Source organism: Mustela lutreola, chromosome 10 (assembly GCF_030435805.1).
Source record: "Mustela lutreola isolate mMusLut2 chromosome 10, mMusLut2.pri, whole genome shotgun sequence".
Taxonomy (NCBI): Eukaryota; Metazoa; Chordata; class Mammalia; order Carnivora; family Mustelidae; genus Mustela; species Mustela lutreola.
In genome coordinates this window covers 70868561-70885095 of record NC_081299.1, presented here as the reverse complement: position 1 = coordinate 70885095, position 16535 = coordinate 70868561, and the positions used below count along the sequence as shown (strand labels likewise).

The 16535-nt window shown below is 42.2% G+C and overlaps 1 protein-coding gene across 1 annotated transcript in view; it reads left to right on the top strand.

Moving 5' to 3' along the window:
* The window catches only part of LOC131810186 (uricase), a 30427-nt gene extending 18863 nt beyond the window's left edge, over window positions 1-11564 (top strand). The window contains exons 5-8 of the mRNA XM_059137824.1: window positions 3810-3996; window positions 5481-5604; window positions 7781-7864; window positions 9890-11564. Of these exons, the coding sequence (XP_058993807.1) occupies window positions 3810-3996; window positions 5481-5604; window positions 7781-7864; window positions 9890-9964 (470 nt within the window). The 3' untranslated portion in view covers window positions 9965-11564. The remainder of the gene's footprint in view (window positions 1-3809; window positions 3997-5480; window positions 5605-7780; window positions 7865-9889) is intronic.
* The last annotated feature ends 4971 nt before the right edge of the window (window positions 11565-16535 follow it).

Sequence of the window (16535 nt, the reverse complement as noted above, 5' to 3'; positions counted from 1 at the left end):
AAGTAACCTAGAAAAGGACAGTCCTTTTGGTTGAATTAATTCTGTTAATCTAAATTGGAATTGTTTTTAGCTTGTGTGAGGCACCATATTTTTAGTTGATGGGTCCATGAATTTGAAAGGCTCAGGTTCGTACCAGTGTTCAGAAAGCTGGGACACTGCCAACAGAGAAGATAAAATAAGCTCTTTCATGTCATCCAGAGTGTCTAATATGTGGCAAGGAAGAAAAAATTTTCACATTAAAAGAGAATAGGGGTTTTATTTTGTTGTTGTTGTTCTTCTTCTTCATAGAATGATGAGCACACCAGAGTAGATGGCTCGTGTTCTGCCAAAACTGTGGCAATGGTTAATTGTCTTTGGGAACATAAAACATTTTATTCTATGTGAAACTGAGGCCAGAGCACATTAGAAAACTCAACTTCTTTCTTCATTTTTAGATTCTAGCAAGAAAACAGATCATTTAAAAATTGCCTAGTAGAGCTGATACTCCCCTGAGATCAATAAATCTCATTCTAGGGCTGGAGGTGGTAGAGATGGCATGTCAGAAGTAGTTTTCAGAACCCAATGAGCCTTTGTGAAACATGGGAAACATTCACAGGTAGTTAAAGTTGATAAGAAAAAGTCAATTATCGCAACATCATAATAACTTTTAGAAAGCGTTTTCTATGGGGCAGCTATTCTACTAAGTCCTTTGCAGATACTATCTGAGATATCTATCAATTACAGGAAATAGGTATGATGATCATCTCTATTTCAAGATGAGAAACTCAAGGTAGAGAGAGATTAAATAATTTTATGAGGGGAATAGTGCTTATAAATAGGGAAGGAGAGGCACAGAGAGCACTTAGATTTGAATTCAGGAAATCCTGAGTCCCAAGGCTGTGGCCTCAACCACTATGCAACACTGCATTTGGGAATCCTTTTAGGATTAAGCCCATTGGAGGAGCCAAAGTGCCACCCATTCAGGAGGTTGTCTGGTTTCAGTGCGCTCATGACCACAAGAGAACTGAGGGTCTTATTGGCTTATGTTGGTGATAAAGACCATCTGTATAGGAAGAGATGAAATAGGTAAAATTTGCCTTTGGTTCTCATTAACTTTCTCTTTATCCTTCCTCAAGAATTCCCACTGCTGTTCTAATCTCATTCCTTATTGCAAACCTACATTTCATTTCTGTAGGATTTTTTTTTTCCCCAGAAGGGAAAACTGTTGGAAGTAGGTTATATTAGTTTATAAAGGCTTAAGAATTCACTCCTTTATGGGGTCTTTATATTTCAATAGGAAGTTTTTAAGGAATAAAAAGTTTTCCAGACACATAGGGGCCATTTCTAAAGGTGATGTTTCAGTTTCTGATTCAGATAAATGGTGATGGTATCTTTCAGGTTGGGGACTTTGAGGCTCTCAAAGAACACTGTGCAAGGGAAGGTGACAGCTTTTTTGTCTCCCAGAAAAGTCTCTTATTGTAAAGAAATGAGAAGAGAGAAACTCGACGTCGTGGGGATGGGGAAGGATCCAAAAAGGAGGAAATCATGAAGTGTTGAGTTCAAATTCCATCCCTGGCCGTTTCTAGCCATGTGACTAAGGGTAAATGACTGAAAGTTTCCTGTATAAAAGTGTTTAATAGAATTGTTAGGATTAAGTAAGAAAGACTGACAAAGGCAGCAACTAACCTTATGCCGATAGTTCAGATGTTCTCAGCTATTGGTGATGTCCTCCCTGTCCCCTGCCATGCTGTCTCTTATAGTTGGGTGGTGTGACCAGAAAGGGAAATGGTTAAGATTGATGGAGGAGAACCGTCTAGAAAAAAAGAGCCCAAGCTGTGAAATACTTATTCTTTGATGTGCATCAATCTTGTTGTATGCATTCACTCATTCATTCAATAGATACTTACTGCGTCTGCAATCCTCTTGGATTTTAAACTTAGACGCACTTGGATTAGCTCTACGCAGCATTTAGAAATACGAATTTTGCAGAACCATGTCTTCATACATCTAACATCTGTTACATCAGCCAACGTAGGGCATGGAGACATTGCTAGTGCCTTTCTCGTGATCCTTCTTCAGATGTAGTTTCCAAAGGGAACTTCAGAATGTTAAACAAAGATCATTTCAGTTTTGCCTCATTATCCTGAAACACTCCAACCAGAATGCCTTATTTAATCAACTGATCTACCACTAGCCACTAGCCACTGTTATCTTTGGTAGATGTACACATGTGGCTGGAAAATATAAAAATATAGTCATTATTCACCACTTCTAAACTCTGCAGCTCCTGAGCTGACCACAGCAACTTAAACCATATAGAAGATATAAACTATTGGGTTATTAGGAGCTGTCCTATATTTTAATTGAGGACCAAATTATATTCTTGTCCTTCAACTTAAACCATGTACAATACAGTGATGCCTGATGCCTGTGGCCCATGAGTTATACACTAAACAAGACAAGAAAGATATTAATCAGGTCTAACTTCATGACTGAAAGTAGATGACCTTAGTCATCCTGTCATAGCACAGTGTTACTTGGGGTTTGTACCCAAGTGTGCCCTGAAAGTCCAGCCTCTCCAGCCTGCACAAATAAGTCTATTTTTATATGTCTATTTTTATATAAGTGATGTTAATTCCTGAATTTTCCTGCCTTTGTAGTTCTCTCATTACAAAACTGTTGAATCTCTCCAGTCAAACTCTCCTATCTCCTGACAGTCTGAAGGTCTGCCTCACATGTGTTTAGGGAGAAGTTTGCACCCATTGGGAACCACTATTGCTTCACAGGACCTGCTCAGCATTGGTTGTGCTTGTTTGGGAAGCATCATTCTTTGGGAAGAATGATGCAGAACACTGTATTCTGGCATTTCGAACTGTGTCTTCCAGTGCCGTGTTCTGTTCAAGCTTCACCAAACTGCAGAGCTACAGTGTGTTCCATATAGAAAAAGAGAGAATCTTCCCTTCACTTACTCTGCTCTCCACCTGTCCCCGGTCCTGAGCTAGAGCGACCTGGTACACAAGTAATATCTTCTTCAGATTATAGCTATCACTCCTTCACCTTCCCCCTTCGTCTCCTGTTCTCAGGAACTGCAGGAGAGCTATATCATCCCCTCCATTTTTGCCAACTCTGCCCTCTTTCCCCCAGGCCCCCATGAACCAACTTTGTCCCTTCTCCTTCAGCCCAAACCAAAAGTTATGGGTATTTTCTTAGGCAGTTCTGTGCCCTGTGGGTCCTGCCTCATCATCCCAGTTTCTATTTAGGTCGAGCCAGGTCCACAGTGCCACCCATTCAGGAAGTTGTCTGGTTTCAGTGCGCTCATGACCACAAGAGAACTGAGGGTCTGATGATAATTGGATCCATGAGCCAGTGTAGATGATCAACATGAGGACTAACTCTCCCCCATCCCATAAAGGCAGTCAAACAGCAGAACTGCTTTGGAGGAGCTTACGAATCAGCATGATTATCTGTTGAGTAAAGGAGAGCTCCAAAAAATGCAAAGTATTTGGCCTAGAAGTCACCTCTACATGGAGCTGAGAAGAAGGTATTCATTTCTGTGGGTTTCAACCCAACAAGGTTTAGTCTCTCACCTTCCGTTCTCCTCAGGCTGGAGAAAGGCAGGGAGTCATGGAATCCAGACAGAGAGAAAGGCACACCATCCTCATCCCTGGGACTTCAGAGGAGACAGAGAGACAGAAAACATGAGCAGTGAGGCAGTTCTTTGTTCAAACTGTTCACCATGTTTTAATGACCAGGATGCTTAGAGCTAGGTATCAGTAAGAAGACACTATTTTGTTTATGGCCTCATCCCCTTATATTTTTACTTAAAACAGGACCTCCAGTCATTCATTCTGGAATCAAAGACCTCAAGGTCTTGAAAACAACCCAGTCTGGATTTGAAGGATTCATCAAGGACCAGTTCACCACCCTCCCTGAGGTGAAGGACCGATTTTTCGCCACCCAAGTGTACTGTAAATGGCGCTATCACCAATATAGAGACATGGATTTTGATGCTACCTGGTATGAGCATATGCTAGGGTCTGGTGCTGGCTCTTCCCTCTTCCCAGGGGCCCCAAGGTCATAGACTCTTCATCTGAAAGGGAAACTTAGAGGTCATCCAATTCAACCTTCCCACTGTTTAGGGTCCCTTCTGTTGGATAGCTGAAAGACCATGCTCTTTTCCTGTTTTCAATTGATTACATCAGTAGTTCTCAAACATTACTGTGTATCAGAATCACCTGAAGGGCTGGTTAGAATGCAGATTACTGGACCCACCTCCAGAGGTTCTGATTCTGTAGGTCTGGGGTGGGGCCTGTGACCTTGCATTTCCAGTAAGCTCCCAGCTGATGCTGATGTTGCTGACCCAGGAACCACACTTCAAGACTCACTGTATCGAGCTAGGATAATGATATTTGGTTTTACTAACTCATAGTAGATGCAGAGAGGGCTACATGAGGATGACAAACTCACCCCAGTTTGCCAAGGACTTTTCTGATTTTGATACTGAAAAGTCCCATGTCCCAGGAAACCCCTTGGTCACAGGCAAACTGGGACAGTTGGTCATTGTAGGCTAACTCAAAATGAGATGATAGTCACAGAAGCAATTTATAAATGATAAATGCCTTAACAATGTAAAGGTGTGGTTATTATTATAATATCCCTGATAAGCAGTAATTAGGCTTCTGGACTCTGAATTCGCTTTTTGACCAGGCATTCCTCCACTGAATTTCTAATTGCTAGAAATGTTACTTTCTAATAGGCTGGAATCTGCCCCCTGGTAACTTCCTCCCACTGGCATAGTTTTGCTCTACTCCTTTTATTATGTGATGGGTTTGAAAAGACTTACAGAGAACCTCACCTCAATCTTCTTTTTCCTTTTTTATTTTAAGTGTTCTCCACTGACAGCAGGATGATGTATTTATGTTGGAAAGAGCACAAAATTGAACATGGCAGAATCAGGGTCTTAGTTGGGTCTCCCACTAAGGAAAGAGACTTAGTGTGGATCATTTAATTTTAAGACTACTCATGTCTAAATTGGGAATAATAATAATACCTGTCTCAGGTATATTGAGAGCATTCAGTGAATTAATTAGGTAAAATCCTTAACACCAAGCCTGGCACAGAATAAAACCCCGAAAAAACAATAATGCAAAGAACTGGCCAAGCTAAGCAGTAAGAGTGTAGCATACTTGTAAGTCCTATTCATGGGTTCTTCAAATGGAAGGAAGATTTACTCTGTAATGTCCAGTTCCTAGTTCCAGATGATGAGGATTGCCTAGTGACAATACCTTTGTTGAATGGGGTGTGTGTGTATGCGTGTGTGTGTGTGTAAGGAAATTGGAAGTGAGGTGTTTTTGGAAGTAAGGCATTCCAGGATATTAATCTCTTCTAAAATCAGCAATAAAATTGTTTTCTGGGGGAACAGAAGGTCACCACTTCCAACTTTATAGTGCATTCCTAAAAAACCACCTTATGAGTCCTCAGGTCTCTCTTCTGTGTTTTAGGGATACTGTTCGGGACATTGTCCTGGAGAAATTTGCTGGACCCTATGACAAAGGCGAATACTCCCCCTCTGTCCAGAAGACCCTCTATGACATCCAGGTGCACTCTTTGAGCCGGGTTCCTGAGGTATGTTTTGTCACTTGCCATCTTGAAGACTAAGAGAACGTGTTGTGTCTCCTGTCAGCTCTGACAGAGAGTTGAGAGTTAAAATAAGACAGTGGAAGACACATGAAAAATGACATCTGTTGTTGTTCAAAAGCTTGTTATAGCAAGTGAGAAGAGAGCAAAAAATGGAAAAATCTGTCCAACCTGAAAACATGGGCCACTGTTATAGTTCTTTAGGTTTGTTGAAAATTCTGTGGGTCTTTCCAACCTGCCACAACTTAAGCTTCATATCAGGACACTCAATGCCCTGAAGGAGGAATAATTAGGCCAAGGGTCTGTGTTTCAGGGTAGACAGGGAATGAAGGATAGATGCAGACAGATTCCATCCATCCATCTGATGTTATTAGATGGTTATTATATCTCTGTCAACACATGAAGAATACAAAGATAAATTAGACAGGGTGCCTACCCTCAAAGAGGTCATCACTGAGTAAAAGAAAAAAAAATAAGTAAACTAATGATGCAATAGAGGATAGAGCATAATGAAAATACAGGGAAAGGCATCTAACTCATGTATGGGACATAGGGCAAGCCAGGCTTTCTGAACGTGAGGGGCTTGGGTTTAGTCTTAAAGGACAAATAGGAATTTTTTTTTTTAATTTATTTTTTATTTATTTTCAGCATAACAGTATTCATTACTTTTGCACCACACCCATTGCTCCATGCAATCCATGCCCTCTATAATACCTACCACCTGGTACCCCGACCTCCCACCCCCCGCCCCTTCAAAACCCTCAGATTGTACAAATAAGGATTATCTGGGTTCACACTCAAGGGTGAGGGAGCATGGTAGGTATAGAGACCAGGTGGCATCATAGAACCATCATTTACTATAGAGGATCTGCTATATGTGAAGCTCCATGTGTGCAAGTCTTTCCATGTGCCTAGGGGTGAGGCAGGAACCAGATCAGGAGGATCTCTGTGGGCTTGTTCATAGTCTGCACTTTAACTTTAAAGCTCTTAGCAGCCACGGAGGGGCTTAAGCAAGGTGTGGCACTACTGGATTTGCCCTCTAGTAAGATTGCTCTTAAAAAAAGGGTGACAAATTAAAAGGATAATGGATTACAGACAAGGAGACCTGTTGGAGGCTGTTGGGAAGCAGAAATCTGGCAAGAAGGGCCTGAATTTAGTTCCATGATGGGATGGAGAGGACGAGTACCATCCTTCAACTTGGGCAAGAGGGATGCCTGCATGGTCCAGCACTTTCCAGGCCTTTCTCTGGTTATGCCTCTTTCCACTGGAAGAAGAGTCAGTGGGACCAAGGCAGCAAACTCTTCAGGGATCCACACATCCCTTTCTAGATCATTCTCTGGATACTTGCACCCCAGAATTAACTCCCAAATAACCTGAGACTACTTTTAGCAACTGGTTGAACCTCCTTCTCAGACCCATCCTCTGGAGGCTGATTATGCCATCAGTGCATACACCATTAGGCCTGAGAGTAGGTGAAGGGGCAGATATTTGCAGGAGGTATGAATGACACTTAACATGTAAGCAAGGGTGTCCACCCATGTGAGTCCAAGAAAGAAGGTGCGATGGGCCTGGGGTCTGGCTCTGCGCACACTACCACATCCTGGGATGGCACTGCAAGCAGTCAGAGATTTCTAAATTACATCCTAGCCTTCCAGGCTGTTATGAAGGTATATTTGTCAAGTTGTCACTTTAAAGTTTCCTGACTGATTCATAATTTTATTTATTTATTTATTTATTTATTTATTTATTTATTTTAAACATCTGGTATGTGGGTCTCCAATTGTATTCTGACCCCAGGGCCTGAAAATGTTTGGGACAGGCCTTGAGAGGAGGAAATGGACTGAGGAAGGGTTTAAGAAGTTGATTGGCCAGCACCAGGAGGCCAGTTGGATACTGTAGCTCACACAGGTTTCTGACCCAAGGACCTCTTACTTTTCTGAGAACAGATTTTGTACTTGGAGGGGAAAAGAGGGGGTCCACCATCTAATAGTAGGACTCTCAGGAGACAGCTGTGTCGAGCAGTGGAGGACCACCAGAGGATGTCTCAGGGACAGAGGTGGAACTTGAGTAATGGGGCGCAGGGCAGGTGGGTTGCAGGGGAGAAGTGATAGAGGGAGAGAGCTTTACTGTTGCCCAATGTGATCCATATTACTTCGGTTTCCAGATAGAAGACATGGAAATTAGCCTTCCCAACATGCACTACTTTAACATAGACATGTCCAAAATGGGACTGATCAACAAGGAAGAGGTAAGAGAATTTTAAAAATATTTAAAGTACATCCACCCTCCTGCCCCCACACCCTTACTTGTCTTTATAAATTTGGGATGATAACATCACCAAGCAAAACTCTTCACAGCTGTTGCTTCTGGAGTATTTATAGTTGCCACTGATTAAAGTCCTCTCGGACTCCAGGCCTTTCCGTACCTGAGGCTGGAGTACCCTAGAAGTGGATGAGTGATTGTGGAGGAGGGCTGGAGGCTGCGGGGAGTCAAAGAAAAGGAAAGCACAGAGTGTGCCCGAGGAGACAGCTCTGAGATCTGCTTCATTAGGTCACGGCTTCATTATTCTTCCATGATGAGGCGACAAGGAGGAGAAGAAAAAGATTCTATTTTCATTTTCCTTCAACGTCTTTAACTTTGGATTCAGTTGTCAACTTAAGTAGCATATAAACAGAAAATGTCCACAGAAAAATGAAAGAGTGTTTGTGTTTCCAGTGGCAATTCTAGAAAGCGAGATGAGGAAGTGCACTTTTTGAAAGGAAACTTGTTTTGCGAAAAACACTTACGTGGAGTTGTTGGAAGCCATGACAGAAGGTTAAACCAAGTGGGAGTGTCTGACTCGACAGCCTGAAGTGGTGGGGCCCTGGAAATTAGAACTGTCCTTCCCCTCTCGAACCACTTGCAGAATGGTAGGATCTCTCTGTTTGATCCATCCTCTCATGGACTTCTAGAATTTGAAAAACATCATCTTGATGGCTTCTTTTAGTGTGTAGGTGAGGAGGGAGGGGCCATCTATCAACGTGGCTCCGCGGCCATAGAATTCTGGGCCTGCTGACCTAGGAGCCTTCTTCTTAGCTACAGTCCTCTGACCAGTCACCTTGTGTCTGTTCTGCAGATGATATTACTGGGCTTCGTGGGGGCTCTGCACCACCACATCTCTAGGTGGGGTTTGGGGAGCAGCACTGGGAAGAGAAGTCATGCTTAGATGCCTGGCATAGCTGCTCAAGAACTCTGTGTGGCAGAGGAGAGCAACTTTGACCCCCAGGTACAGTTCACTCAGCTGAGGAGGGAGACAGCATTGTTGACTGCGATGGAAAGAAAGCATGGTGATTACCAGAACCCCACTAATTAGAGTAGAAAGCCTTTTAAAACAAATTACCTTCTAAAAAGCACAAGAGGGACCCGGAAGTAATCCTGGCCATGTCCACCAAAGCTAAAACAAAGGACCCCAAACAGAAAAGGGTCAAGTGTCGTGAATGGGATAGTGCTCAGCCAAGGAAACTAGAAGAGAAAGGAGGTCTCCTCAGGGCCCCCAGACACCTCCAGCCTGCACCGATCCCAGCTCAAAGACTTGTTGCCGGCTTGCCGGTTGTGTCTCTCTATCCAAGAAGTCAGACTGGCAGCTTCCTTAGCTCCCACCTGAGGAATAGGCAGAAAGCCCAGCTCCTTCAGGCCAGGGCTCTGCGTGAATACACCTGAGAGGCTGGACAAGTTGTCCTGGGTCCATGTCTGCACTTTGGGGCTGGCCAGAGCTGCTCTCGGGCCCCCACCCAGCACGTGGCTACAAAGCGAAGGCAACACACGAAAAGCAGGGAGTTAGGACACACTGACAACGGCAGAGGAGTGACAAATGACAGGGTGGGAAGACAGAACCACTCTAAACTCACAGCTTTCTGGAGCCATTTAGTATTGGGCTAACATCCCCGAGGATCTCAAATGTTCCTGAGGGCATGACAGTATTTTAGCATTGGACAATGACTGATGTTCAAAGTGAGTCATCAAGCAATGGCCAAATTATGTTCAGAACATTCTATTGAAAAGACAGGGATATATAATGCATTTGAGAAACATTCATAGCCCAATGATTAAAATTTTTCAAAAATTTTTCTAGAAAAGTTTTCTACAAAATTTTCTAGAAAATAAGGCATTGCTGTATGACTGTAGGGCATATACATTTTCCTGTTTATCGAGTTGTGGTTTTTATTGTTGATTCACCGGAAAAAGGAGAGGTCTATTGTAATGCCTCTGAAGTTGCCATGTGGTTTTTCTACAGGTCTTGCTACCCTTAGACAATCCATATGGCAGAATTACTGGGACGGTCAAGAGGAAGCTGGCTTCGAAGCTGTGATGTTGTAGGCTCCTCTCAACTGAGGAATTCCTTCAGCCTCTTGTGATGCTGGAAATCATAGCATGTAGCCATGCCAATTTTCAAACTGGAGTGTTGATTTATAGTGTTAATTTTCCTCCTGTAGGAAAGAATTCTTCTACAACTAGCTCAGCAAGGTGTTTTGTGATTAATAATTACAACACACTTGGTGGATACAGTTTACTTCACAAATGTTAAGCCGTATGAGAATAGTCATAAATCAATATTTCCTTTTGGTTTTCTTGTGCCTTCTTATCTTAGAGAAGTTTTAGAATCAGTATACTAAGAAAACAATAATGAATTAATGTATGTGTCTTATCAATTAATCTGTGCACAAATTTAAGAGTAAGTGCTGTTTTCAACCTACTGATGCTAACACTTTGCTCTGGGCAATGCAGAAAATGTAATGATGAAATCATATTTGGAAACTATCACCATCATGGCTTCAGTGAGATTGAAGTATTTGAATTTCTAAGAATGTTCCAGTGTATACATCACTGGGAGTTTATTTCTACTCTTAAAGTACTTTTGTAATCCTAATGTATTGGTTTTAGGACTTCTACAACTCTTTGAGAATATTTAGTAGACACTGAAAAAAGAGTACAACTTGTTTTTCTTTGAATAATGTATCACTTTGGGAAAAAGAGAATTTAATAAATGCTAAGTCACTATACCAAACAATGAATATCCACAGAGAAAGAAGACGAGAGACTCTCTATAAAAATATCAGTGATGGTGTTGCCTGGGTGGCTCAGCTGGTTGAGTGGCCAACTCTTGGTTTTAGCTCCGGTCATGGTCTCAGGGTCTTAGATTGAGTCCTGCATCAGGTTCCGTGCTCTCTCTCCCTCTGCCCCTCCCCCCTGTTTGCTTGCTCTCTCTCTTACTTTCTCTCACTGTCAAATAAATAAATACATCTTGAAAAAAATATCAGTGATGATGATTTCTAGATGGTGGGATTAGGAGTGATTTTTTTTTTTTTTTTTTTACTATGTGCTTTTCTGGATCTCCCAAATATAATAATCAGAGAAATAAATGTAATTAATGATTTAAAAGTGTATACAGATTTGACTGGTGATTGCGTCAGTTGACTAATACTTCTATTATATATAGATATGTACCATAAAGCTTCATAAACTGTGATTTTAGAAGCCCCTCATGAAAACCTGTCCACATGAACATTCTAGATAACCTTCCTCCATTTAAAAAAACTCCATTTATCAAGTTTTTAAAATCTCCATTTTTTATAATGGTTACATGTGAGTACTTAGCATTGTTTGAGAACTCTGCTTCAGTCCCCCGTTTCTAGTACTGTAACTTAAGCTAGCACGGCTTAGTGTTTCATTTAAAAAAAACACATCAGGGCACCTGGGTGGCTCAGCTGGTTAAGCAACCGCCTTTAGCTCAGGTCATGGTCCCGGAGTCCCGGGATCAAGTCCCTCATCAGGCTCCCAGCTCCATGGGGCGTCTGCTTCTCCCTCTGACTTTCTCGCCTCTCATGTTCTCTCTCACTGTCTCTCAAATAAATAAATAAAAATCTTTAAAAAAAAAAAAAACTCACTTCAGTCCTGGATCCACCTCTTACTAGTTCTCCGATGAACATCCTCTTCTGTAAATTAGAGGTGAGAATTTAATCTCAGAGGTTTCTTTTTGAGGATAAAACGGGATAATGTCTGTAAAGTGCTGTGATTCGTATTTATGCCCAACACACAGAAATTTCTATACGTGTTTATTAAATGATGTTAATGTTAAATATTTGCCTTCTTTTCATGTGGTGTTAGATCCAAGTAGGAATGGTGTTTGGACTTTGTGAGGGAGATGAGAGATGGGAAGTCTGAGAGCAGCGAGCCCTAGAAGACGCTGGAGGCCATGCACAGGCTCCTGCCTGCTGGAAAAGAACAAGAGATAAGAAGGAAGAAATAATTTGATAAGGAAAGTTTCGTGCCACATTGAATACTCATGTTACAAAATGTGCTTACAGCCTGTCACTTACATGGCCAAAGAGCTGGTACATTTCATTCCTGTGCTGATTTGATGATCCAGTTCAAAGAGCAATTTAGAGTTTAACATGATTTTTTTCTAAAAACAAACAGCAAACAAAAAACGCAATCAGGCCGTTCTTACTAGATATTATATTGGTCATATAAGTTTTAGAAACACTGTAGTTGCTTCAGAGAAGAAATCCATATTAGAGCAGAATCCTTAGAAACTGGGGTCCATTGTGTACTCACATGCATTTTGTTTCTCCTGAGCTCTTAAAACATTTATTGTAATGGACCGCACATGAACTATTGGACATTATGTCCCAGGTGCGGGGCTGGAAAGCCTGTCTTCTGTGAAATTTTCAAGGACCAGATTTCTATTTTGGGAAGAATGTTTTCTTGTGGTTAAAATTGTAAACTATGTGCTGAAAACCAGGCTGGGGGTTTCACCTGGTTTTATAAGTGCCGTGAACTGTAAACACCTGTGAGTTCATTTGTATCAAAACACTTGGTAATTTCTTTATAGAGGGCTACGGGGACTTTGCTCCAATTTTTTCTGGAAAGCAGACTTGCTGCATAGCGCGCTCCCTGCCTTTTCCCCATCCCTCCCCCAACCCTGTGTCAAGTACTGTCTGGGCTTAAGGCAGGTGACCCCAGCCCATTTTCTGCCTGGGAAGCAGTTTGCAAGGCCCTCAAGGGAGCAGCTGTCATTCACGGGCTTGTGGTTTTGGAAGCAAAATTCTAAGACCTGGCTGAAATCCTCTAAATTTTATCTCCTAGCTTTTCACAGAAACAGGCTCAGAAAATGTGTTCCATTCTCTCTCCTTTTTAGAGTCAGACTTAAGTTCATACCATTCTTCACCTTTCAGTAACCTGCTTTTTCTCCTTTTGTTCTCAGTATAATAGAAACCACTCTTTGGAAATAATGTTTTTCTTGTTTGTTATTGCAACAGACTTTACCTTTTTCAACCACATGCGAGATTTAACTACAGAAATCAGAACTTCTCTCTATCTCCCAGCTCTCTTGTCCAGAAAGAACGTTTTTTTTTTTTTCCTCTCTCTCTTCAGACTTGGGACGGACTGGGCTTTGCCTTTTGTAGTCTCCTTTGCAAAACCTTTTAACTTAGGCTTCCTCGCCTGCATTTCAAGAGGAAACCAAGGTTTCTTTCTAAAGACATGGATTTCAAGCCTTCTGACTCACTGGGTTCTTCCTGCTTCCAAATATTAGAAACTGATTCTCTTTGTATTTTCTATAGTCTTTGTTCTCATTTCTCTCAGAGCTCAGCTGCTTTTTATTCTTCCATTGGCCCGGAATCTCTCAGGAATTCTGTAAGTTTTTGGATTCTGTGGCTATCCTAGTGAGAAAGAATGTCTAAGGACCTTCCTCCCAGCAAAAATGCTCATTCCCGCCTCTACAGGTTTACAACATCCATCATGGAAGTAGTTTACTCTCAATCCTTAAAGTGTGAAGAATTCCATTGGAAATCTGTCACATAAGGAACATGTTCAACCAAACTTGGAAGAAAGGCATGCTGATTTCTTTATATAAGCAAGGGAAGCAAGTGTTTTCAAATACTAATGATGTACTATACCTTGGCTAACTAATTTAAATTAAAAAATAATTTTAAAAAACAACTTCAATTGGTTTTGTGGGTATACCTTGGAGAAACGGCAGGTTCAGTTCTGTACCACTGTAATAAAGCAAATTTTGCCAAATAAGTAAGTAAGTAAATAAATAAATACAAGTGAAGGACCCCAGGTATATTTGCTTCTTGAGGCTGCTCTAAAAAAGTAACACAAGTTTGGGGGTAGATAACAACGGAAATGTATTCCTTCATTGTTCTGGAGGCCAGAGGTCCAAAGTCATGGTATTGGTAGGATTTTGCCCGCTTTAAAGGTATAGAGGGGATTCTGCCCTTGGTCTTACAGCTTCTGGTACTTTCTTCGGTTTCTTGGCTTGTGGCTGTACTACTCCAGTCTCCCATGGTCACATTGCCTCTTCTGTCATCTCCTCTTCAATTTAGGGCCCACCCAAATAACCCAAGGTGGTTTCTTTATCTCAAGATCCTTAACAGTATCTACAAAGACCTTTTTCCCACACAAGGTCACAATTACAGGTTCCAAAATATAAGGCGGGAACATGGGATTTGGCAGGGAGGGGTACAACTCAACCCAGAACAGTGAGTCAGAGGCCAGTGAGCTTCTTGAGAGCAGCTCTTCTAGTGCCTATTGGATCTTCAGCTGCACATAGGTTACTGTTTCCTTCATGTCTGGGGGACAGTCACATCCCCCTTCCAGCCTGATCAGTTGTCACATGGATGTCTGTAAAAGGGCGAAGATCATGGACTTTGGATCTAGATTATGCAAAGTTTCAGATTGGGCTTCTCCAGTTTCTAGCTGTGTGACCTTGGGCAAGTAACCCTAAACTTTAGTTCTATAAACTTTAGTTTGAAATGAGTATAATAATAATAACTACCTTACAGAGTAACTGAGGATTAGCTGAGATAATGCATGCAGGGGTTAAAATATTTTTGGTTGTGAGTGTCTTTAACTGGAAGGACATCTTGTTTACTTAAACCGTTCAGAGATAGGTTGTCTTGGGATTGATCTGGCCACTCAGGGATAGCTTCATGGTCTCCGGCTCATTCATCCTCTGCTCTGCTATCCTCATAGTGTGTTAATGTTTCCCCTGGGCTCACAAAATGGCTAGTAAAGCTGCTGTGACAGATGGTGTGCATCCCCCAAATCTCCCTTGGGACCAAAGTACTCAGATGTCAGAAGTGTTGGTCTCTGCAGGTTTATCACTGGGTCTCTGCAGGAATTGCCCTTGGCTAAAAGAAGCTGCCTCACCCCAACTTATACCCAGCCCCTGGGAGCAGCTCACATCCACTGCTGGTCAGTGTAAGAGATGCAAAGTCTCAACCTTCCTACCTCAGTTGGGACAACTCTGCAGGGACACTCCAGTCCCAGAGCTCCTAACTGCCTGAGGTCGTTGTTGAAACTGTGTCATAATCCAACTTCTCCCTCTGCCTAGTCCTGCTTCCTTCGCTGCTCACAGCCATTGTTCCAGAGAATGATCCTTAATAAACCTGCATGAAAATCTCGGGGTCTCACTGTACCTCCCTTAGGGAAGGCAACTTGTGGATCTAGGAGTGTGTCTAGAAAGGAGGCTCTAAAATGGGGTTGTGGGAGCTGAACCGCCCACTGTCCAGCTGGCGATGAGCTCCTGGAATGTTGTAACTCTGTGATTGTTAAAACTATCACCTGAGGTGAATTGGGATGGGATACTGGAGGGAGGAATGGAGCACTCTGGCAGTGGCAATATCTTGGATGCTTGAAGGATTGGGGGTAATAATTATTGTAAGGATGATGGAATTTGTTTAGGTATTGCTAGGATTAATACATTAAGAAAGACAGTGGGGGTGCCTGGGTGGCTCAGCGGGTTAAAGTCTCTGCCTTCAGCTCTGGTCATGATCCCAGGGTCCTGGGATGGAGCCCTACATGGGGATCTCTGCTCAGCAGGGAGCCTGCTTCCTCCCCTCTCTGCCTGCCTGCCTCTCTGCCTACTTGTGATCTATGTCTGTCACATAAATAAATAAAATCTTGAAAAAAAAAAAAGAAAAAGACAATGAAAAGATGAGGATGATTAACCAATATAATGCAAAGCATGAAAGCAAGAGGACCTCCTTGGTAACATATAAAGAAAACCTACAGCCAGAAAATAGAAAAAAAAAATTAGTATCAGGCCTAGGACTTAATTATAAGAAGAACAGAGGTCCAAGGAAGATTGATTTTTCAGTTCTGAGAGGTGAACACACCAAGGTCAGGCCCTGATTGATGCACCTGAAACCCTGAATTCCCAGATTTCCCTGAATTCTCTGGTCCTGCAGAAGTAGATTACTCTTTCCTGTTAAAATCTAACACTGCCACTCTTGCTTGAAGGCAGTGCAAAGCCTTCTGCATGTCTCCTTGGAGTCTTTTTTTACCTTCCTTCAGGCTACCAGACCTATAAATAGGGTCAAGTTATATCATATCCAGCCAGAGACATGCCTTCGACTGCTAAGGGAGGAAGGCACCTATAGACCCTAAGAGTGGCAAAGATTCACACAATATGTACGAGAGTGGAAGGGTTATACATGGGACTGGATCCTGAGGGTTTTGGACAAAACCTATTATATTTTTATTTATTTTTTAAAGATTTTATTTATTTGAGAGAGGAAGAACCCTCGTTGGGGGAGAGGAAGAGGGAGCGGGAGAAGCAGACTCCCCGCTGAGTGGGGACCCTGATGTGGGGCTTGATTCCAGGACCCGGGAATCATGACCTGAGCCAAAGACAGATGTTTAACTGACTAAGCCACCCAGGTGCCCCCCTCTTATTAGATTTTTAAATCAAGAAGGAATAATAGAAGCACTTTCCATTCACATATGGCCCACTGTATACATTTATGGTCCTGCTCTAGGACTACATTTATCTCCTACATTTTGTATCTGGGACCTAGACCATCTGGACTCTCCACAGAACATCACATTTGTTCATTGTACCCATGATATCACGTTAATGGAACTGGAAAAGC